General features: G+C 44.5%; 1 protein-coding gene across 3 annotated transcripts in view; it reads right to left on the bottom strand.

Annotated features, from left to right (window-relative positions):
• il17ra1a (interleukin 17 receptor A1a) overlaps nucleotides 1-8,264 on the bottom strand; it is a 10,419-nt gene continuing 2,155 nt past the window's right edge. The window contains exons 4-13 of one of the 3 annotated variants that reach the window (XM_025057559.1): nucleotides 7,960-7,984; nucleotides 7,654-7,800; nucleotides 4,750-4,871; nucleotides 4,505-4,631; nucleotides 4,147-4,194; nucleotides 3,863-4,005; nucleotides 2,871-3,257; nucleotides 2,687-2,756; nucleotides 2,176-2,292; nucleotides 1-1,710 (exon numbers count right to left, since the gene is read on the bottom strand). In XM_025057559.1, coding sequence (XP_024913327.1) covers nucleotides 278-1,710; nucleotides 2,176-2,292; nucleotides 2,687-2,756; nucleotides 2,871-3,257; nucleotides 3,863-4,005; nucleotides 4,147-4,194; nucleotides 4,505-4,631; nucleotides 4,750-4,871; nucleotides 7,654-7,800; nucleotides 7,960-7,984 — 2,619 coding nt within the window. In that variant the 3' untranslated portion in view covers nucleotides 1-277. The remainder of the gene's footprint in view (nucleotides 1,711-2,175; nucleotides 2,293-2,686; nucleotides 2,757-2,870; nucleotides 3,258-3,862; nucleotides 4,006-4,146; nucleotides 4,195-4,504; nucleotides 4,632-4,749; nucleotides 4,872-7,653; nucleotides 7,801-7,959; nucleotides 7,985-8,264) is intronic. The other 2 variants (XM_017034577.2, XM_025057560.1) reach the window with 2 other exon arrangements.

The following is an 8,264-nucleotide window of genomic DNA, read 5'->3' on the forward strand; positions in this document are numbered from 1 at the left end:
CCCCAACAGTCACAACAGTTCCTCCTTGTAAAATTGTTCTGAAGTTTTTCCTCTCGGTTCCAGGTAGAACATCCACACTGAGGCTGTCGTTCAATCGTTTCACTTCAACATTTCTTCTGTGACACACCGGCGCCACCTACATCAGACTCAGCATTTGTTACGGTTCCTTCTTCCTTATTTTAAGGTACTGGAGTGTGGTCTAACCAATCACAGAGATGATGGAATCGGTGCTGCTTACTGCAGAGTTCCAGTTCCAGTTCCAGTGGCCGTGTGTCCATCAGTTCCCCTCAGGGACCAAGTCCAAGTCCCTGAGGTTCTGCTGAAACAGCTCCTCCTGCAGCCTGGTCAGTGCCATCAGCTGGTTCTCCTTCAGAACGTGTTCATGCTGGGAGGAAATCTTAGAACTGTAGCCTTGGTCAGAACCACTGTTTGGACCTTTGCCACTGGGTCCTAGAACCTCATCTTCATCCACCTCCACGGGCAGAGAGCAGCTGACTGGGACGTGGGACGGAGGGAAGTGGTCAACCTGCATGTTTGGAACTGAAGACGAGGACTGGATGGAGTCCAGGGAGTTTTGTGGGACCAATAATCTCGGGCCCAGATGAGAAATCAGCTGTGAATCATCACTGTCCACTTCACAGGGAATCTGACCGACTGGACGAGGAAACCAGTCGGGTCTCAGGACGGGCTGTGGTGGACACAGGGACTGTGGGCAGTGGACGTAAGGGTACCAGCGGTCTGAGCTCAACTCATCCAGACTTGATGGACACTGGTGTTTGTCTCCTGGGTGTATGACAGATGTGAAGCTGTTGGCTAAAGACAGGGGGTGTGGTGGGTTCAGTTCAGGCGTGAGGACGTGGACGCTGCTGTTGTTCTCACAGATTTCTACCTCTTGGATGAAGACAGGAGATCCTCCTCTGATCAGAGGGACACACTCCAGGACAGGAGGAGTCTGAATCTGACTCATCAACAGGTTGGCCTCCGCCATGATCTCCTCCTCACCCTCCACACACTCTCTCTCGAACCAGTCGGGGTTTTCCAGCTGGTAGGCCTGGAATCTTTCTATGGCGTTTTTTAGGTCTTTTCCTGAGGGGCAGTTGAAGTATTCGTCCCCGCCGATGCCCTCCACCTTCATGACGTGGTCTGGTTGATACTTTTCGATGTCCAAGAGGCAGAAGAACAGCTCTTCAAAGTGCTTCATCAGCTTGTACCTGACCATGATGTCAAACACCGACGGTACGTCTCTGTCGCTGCTGATGCCGTCGAAGTAGGCCACCAGGTAGCGGCCCTGCATGCCCACCTGGTGCATGTCGGGCAGGAAGAGGTGGAGGAAGGGGACGAGCATGTCGTCCGTGGGGGACAGAAGGTCCTCCCTCAGCATCACTCTGCCCTGACCACACAGGGCCCTCCATTTGGCCTGGACCCCCCGCGAGCACAGCACCAGAACCTTATCACAGGGGTTCTGCAGCTGCTGGCGCTGCCACTCCAGCCAGGGTATACGGCCCATCAGGCCAATGGAGGAGGAGTCCAGCAGGTCCACCAGAACCTTGGTGCCACACTTGGCCTGGAGGAAGGCACAGAGCTTCAGCACGATGTCCCTGTAGAGGTGGTGGTCCTGGGAGTAAATGACCAGCACTTTAGGAGGTTGTTTTAGCTCCAACTGGGGGGGTTTGACGCCCGGCGTAGACACCAAAGAGGCGTCACGGTGGCCTGGAAGTTCACAGACAGAAGGTCGACCACAAAGACACAAAGTTCAGTCAATTATATTAAACATAAAGTGAGAAGTTAATAACAGACTTACAGAAACTGCATCAGAGTTTAGGGGAATGTTAATAACAGACTTACAGAAACTGCATTAGAGTTTAGGGGAATAAAATAAAATAAGTAAAGTAAGTAAAAATAAATAAAGAATACATTAAATTATTGCAATATTTTCTTTTCTTTCTTCTCTAGTGATTCCAAATGTAGATCCCTCTGTTCCAGTGTTAGGAACTGATGTTCAGATGGAACAGAGTCTGAGACTAGGATCACACTGAGGGGGGGGGGAAGTGACACTGAATACTCAATGTATCGTCATGACTATAGTATCACAATATATCGTTGCCACTGTATCGTGATACGTATCGTATCGTCGGATTCTCACCAATACTCACTCCTACTACGTCAGTGACTCACCTGACTTCCTGCAGAGGAAACACAGAGACGCTGCTGTCAGCACACACACCACTGCCACTGTGACAAGTGTGTATAAAAGAGCAGGAGAGACAGGAGGGTCAGGAGTCGGGCTTGGAGCTGCAAACACACACACACAGGTTTTGTTCAATAACTGGTGCAGCGTTCAGAGCCAGATCTGTAAACGGTAACAGACAGTGAACAGTTGAGGTTCCATTAGACTGTTGTTGTCAAGACTAAGACGTTAGTAAAGAACAGCAGCTTGTTTCATATGAACAGGATGTTTTTCTCTGCCTTTTCTTCTCACTGCTGACGAATGGATGATTCATCTTTTCAAAACAGAACGAGTGTAGAAGAGGATTGACAATGAGAGGAATGTGGAGTTGGCAGAACAGGTGGTGGTTTTTTTTTTTTTTACTTTCATTCTGCAGTAAAAAGAGGTGTGGCCTCAGAGAGAGAGAGAGAGAGAGACGTTAAAATGTGTCTCTAAAATCAAGCATCAATCATGACGTACCGGGACAAATGTCCAGAGTTCGTTTGTGACGGACGCAGTCCTCACCACATTGCGGGAAGAGAGGTTTGATCTGCAGTTAAGAAGGGAGGCATGTTGGGGGGGAGGGGTGAGGGGGGTTGGATGTGATGATGCAGATGCAGAGGGATACATCAGTATTTGGCACAAACTCTTTGAAATGATTTACCTCAACGTCGAACTGGCAGCAGGACCTGGGCCATTTGTCCAGACTGAAGGAGGTCTTCAGAGTAGAACTGTTGTCCTGTAGAACAGAGGGAACAGTCAGAGTAGAACTGTTGTCCTGAGGAATAGAGGGAACAGTCAGAGTAGAACTGTTGTCCTGAGGAATAGAGGGAACAGTCAGAGTAGAACTGTTGTCCTGAGGAATAGAGGGAACAGTCAGAGTAGAACTGTTGTCCTGAGGAATAGAGGGAACAGTCAGAGTAGAACTGTTGTCCTGAGGAATAGAGGGAACAGTCAGAGTAGAACTGTTATCCCGTAGAACAGAGGGAACAGTCAGAGTAGAACTGTTATCCCGTAGAACAGAGGGAACAGTCAGAGTAGAACTGTTGTCCTGTAGAACAGAGGGAACGGTCGGATTAGAACTGTATCAAATGTCTGAGCTGGCACGTCTTGATCGACATCTGCGATCAAATGACTGCCCAGGTGACGGCTTCTAAAATGTCTCTGGGGTCGACAGAAATTTGTGATGTCCACAAGACAAAAAAAAAAAGGTTGGGAACCAGCAGTTCTAACTCCAGCCTGTAGGTGCTGAGATGTGGGACGGTAAAGGATGAAAATGCAAATCACATCATAAAAGTTGTCTTTAAACGACAGAGCGACACCAACAGGCAGCTTTGTTGTCAACTTCCTCTTGAGCTGTGGGGAAGTACCAACACACAGAAGAGAGCACAGAGTAGGAATATTTATCAGTGACATCTTTGAAATGTATGTCTGATCACGTACATCGTAGGATGTCATGAACAGTCTGCTCTATAACCATGGGGGAAATGTAACAGGAAGTAACTCTAATAGTAAAAAAAAACCCAGAACTGGGGTAAAAAGTAGGTTAGGAAACAAAGAGCAGTGTGTTTTAATGAAGAACCACAGTTCTAAAGTTCTAGGTCACATCAGTGGAGTTGAGGCTGTGTGACTGCACTCACCAGGACGTCGACTTACCCTGTTAACATGCTGCACTTTCTGTTGGAAACTGTCGCATTGAACCAAAACTGTGTACTTCTCACAGCGACTGTCAGGACTGAAGCTGACGGCCAGAGCTGCTGAGATCTGTGTTACACGGATGTTAGACTGCCACTGACTTCCTGTAGAGAAGTAATGAGACGACATCTGTGAGACGATCCAGCAGTCAGTCAGATACGATGTCGTGAAACCCAAAGTGTCTGTATCGGTATCGTAACTGCCAGATCAGAGTCAGATCAGCTCATCTCCGGTCAGAAACCTACCTCTATTGATGCAAAACTGTGTCTCTCGCATCGTGGGATCCTGACAACCTGCGTAAACCACAGAAAAAGAAGTAGTGTTTGAATACATAAAAAAAAAACAAAAAAACTGCTGTCTCGTCGGTGCGATGGTTCCAGCTACATTTTAGCTGAGACGGCACTTGTCTGCCCCACTTTCACAAACCTGAGTGTCCCAGGAAGACAGTTAATTAGAGCAGATAAATATATTTATTTATAACACCTAATGTGCCTCAGGGCCACATGCAGTAAGTGTCAAGTCAAATGTGCTACTTCATTAAATGACACTGGAGACGGTAGAGAAACCTTGAACCAAAACAACTTTCTTTTGTCGTCTCCTCACCAGGTACGCTGACTTTCTTACTGACGTCATAGTTGCTGTGGCCCACCTCCGGTTTAGGGATGTTAAACACAGAGACCAGGTAACTCTGCTCAGGCTGCAGCACCACCATGTCAGCAAACCAGGACCACTGGGACCAGAAAACAGGAAAACATCAGGTTCGTTCAGTTTAATGTGATTTTTGTTATACATGTGAATGTGTCTGTGATGTCAGGTTTTTGTACGTGAGCTCATTTCAAACATCCTACCCTCTCGCCTGATGGACTTCTCATCGGCAGACGGTCTCGGAAAGAATATCGCACACACAGGTTCTGGTTGGTGGACATCACCAGGATTTCAAGTTCTGTGGCTTTGAGGTAACCGATGCTGCCTGAGGAGACACACCGAACGACAGTTCAGACTTGTGGCTAAAGCTGAGCCATAAGACTCTGTGACAGAGTCACGGCAAACTGGGTTAAAATGTCAGTGCATGTAATTAAATATAATGATATTCTAATTTTAATATAGTCACAACATACCGACTCAGTGTGAAACCTGAGCCTGTTTAGTTGAACACACAGTGACACACTCACAGGAATTGAAGAAAAACATTGAAGTATTCACAGTGGGCCAAAATTACAAACTGTGACGAAGGCACAGGCCAAACTTAATATATGTTAAAAAATTAACTGTAATTGTTCATGTTTCCCCTTTTCTCCCTATATGTAATGTAGAATTTTTTCATATAGAAACAAACTTTAGTTTTGCGTAAACATTGAATCTGGAAGAATCAAAGGATAATATTATAAAGTCATGAGAAATTAAATTTGAAACAATCTTTATCTGAAGCCTTTTGAGTTCCTTTTAAATGTAAATCTTTTTTTCACAGGCCAAAAACCAAAATGTATGTGCTACAACATAGAGCATACACCGCTAACACTACGAATCCCTGGATTCGAAGGAATAGAGGGAACAGTCAGAGTAGAATTGTTGTCCCATAGAACAGAGGAGGGGCAATACAACCCCCCACCAGCACCAGCCCTACACAAACGTTCCTTATACACTGTTGACCGAGTAAAGATAACAAGGCCGGAGCACTGAATTCCAAATTGGTTTGTAACTATGTGCTTTGTCTAAACACCTTCTCTAAGGATGGATAAGAAACAGTAAGTATCATCATCTCCACTGAAGCCCCAGGATATTCATTTTTTATCTAATTTGTTATCACAAAAGGTCTTTAAAAAATATGATGATGAGAGAGACTTGAATCACTTCCCACTCCAGTCTGAGAAAAGACAATACAGATTCTTCTTAGCTGTGTTTACATCTTTAAGCAATTTATTTTCACACAGGCTCGTAAAAATTGAGCTTTTGTTTTTATTTCAGACAAAAGGGGGAAGAAAGCATTTCCTTCAATGAGAGCCAGGTACTGTGTGAGTCAGTGTGTGTGTGTGTGTGTGACAGTGTGCATGCCTGCATGTGCAACAAAGAGAGAAAAACAGAGGGAGTTTGTGTGTGTGTGTGTGTGTGTTGGGGCAGGGGGGTGTTTGCACAGCTGGGAGAGTGGAATCACTTCACCTGGCTGTGGTTACTAAGGGTGTCCACTGTGATACCATTAAAAGACAGACAGGCTTTGGCACCCTCTCCAAAAAAAGAGAACTTCACTTCCTAAAATACCAACACACTGAAGTTCAGAAAAACCAAAGCCAAATCCCTATAAAGCCCTGCTGAATGCTGAATTCACTTGGGGAGGGAGTCTCTCTCTGAACCCTTGATAGTCGACTGCTCTGGCAGGGTTAAAGTAGATACGCTGAGTGGCTCCCAGCCGAGTTTTTCCCTCCATTAAATTTTCCACTCAGACCCAGACTTGCCGGTGCACCTCCCATTTTCCTATGCTCCCTCCAAGCAACCCTGTTTGATTCCCCCCTCCACAGGGCCGGTGCATGAGCCAGGAGCACTCAGACCAGATTTAGCATAACATCCATATCAGAAGGTGTTTAAGTACCTTCTCTCTCTGACTGTCTGCACCGCTCACTCTTCCACTTTACTCTGCTGTGCGTCTTTCCTCCATCCCACCCTCAGGCTGTACCCCATCTGACCCCTGGAGCTCACTGTTAAGTTTATAAGCAGAGCTATAACCAAGCACTATTTTACTACTGATCAAATCCAACTCAACTATACCCCATGAGATTGTGGGTTTTTTTTAAAGTGTCTCAGTCCAAATTCATTGAGTCATTACATATGACACAAGACAGAGCTGCGTAATATTATCCAGCATCACACTGTTGAACCCAGGTCAACCTTAGCATCACTACAGGCAAAATACTACATCTGCATCTGCATGTATTTTAACTTTGAAGACAATGATACAAAAGGACGGCTGAGCTGTACTGATAAGCTGCCACAGCTTTCTTTCACAGCTTTAGGAGTTTGCGTGTATGCCTGTAATAATGTGATGGCTGACCACTGTCACATCTTTTGGTTTTGTCCATTAATACAGAGTTCGATAATATAAGATATTATTTGCAGCCGGAGAGAACTTCATTGTCCAGCAGGATGTGGATCACTGCAGCAGTAACTGAATCAACTCAGTTGGACCAGTTTGGACCAGAATCCTCGATCAAAAGGTCAATCAAACGTCTTGCTCCCTCTACATTGGATGTGTCAAACTCAAATTCACAGTGGACCAATATTAAAAACTGGGACAAAGTCACGGGCCAAGCTTAATATTTATTGAAAAATTGATGGCTTAATATTATAAAGACATGAGAAATTAAACTAAAAATAAAACACAAATCAGTAGTGTTTGTTTCTTATTAAGTCTCTTTATCTGTAGCCTTTTGAGTTCCTTTTAAATGTAAATCTTTTTTTCACAGGCCAAAAACCAAAATGTATGTGCTACAACATAGAGCATACACCGCTAACACTACAAATCCCTGGACAACTCCAGTACACATTTGATATGATCTCGTGGGCCAAATATAAAAAAACCATGGGCCAGATTTGGCCCCCGGGCCTGAGTTTGACACATGTGCTTTAGAGCATCAATTCCACTCAGTGGAAGCGTAATTATTTTGTTCTGCCTGACACTGCCACACAGGTGAATATAAATAATCTTCAGTTCAAGTTGTGCCATGTAAACACACGTTTGATGACATCACAGTGTAGCTCACCGTCATCTCTTAGCTTCCACTTAGCCACCAAAACAGGCTGAAGACGACCAGCCTCATCCGCTCTGGTGTCCACTGACACCTGCAGCTCATCCGGACCACTGGGGGTGTACTTATTCCTATCGAGCCAGTTTATGTCCACACAATTACCTACAAACACACACACACACACATTTAACACCATGCATAGGCTTCATGTTTTAATTTGTTTTTTAGTTTTTGCATTTACAGAGAAAGCGGTTGTGTAACATATCAACATAAAGCAGGAAAGTCTATATTTAAAAAAAACAAAACAAAACCTTTACTTACTGGTACTGACGGTACACCACAAATCCTGGGAAAAAGACATGAAGCACAAAAAAACTCAACGGTTAACCTTTAAAAAAAACACACAACTAACAAAATACAACACTAAAAACAACACAGATATATATTTATATGTACATCACTTCTTTGGCATTGATCACAAATTACCAGGTTTATACATAAAGTAATAAATCTTTGTTTAAATGACGTCAGTGCTGTGTAGTAACGACTTTTTCCCTTAAATAAATTTACACCTTAGTTTTCATAAAATTAAATTTCATTTACATTTTCACCTCAATGTATATCTG

The sequence above is a fragment of the Cynoglossus semilaevis genome, chromosome 8, assembly GCF_000523025.1.
Source record: "Cynoglossus semilaevis isolate Cse_v1.0 chromosome 8, Cse_v1.0, whole genome shotgun sequence".
Classification (NCBI taxonomy): Eukaryota; Metazoa; Chordata; class Actinopteri; order Pleuronectiformes; family Cynoglossidae; genus Cynoglossus; species Cynoglossus semilaevis.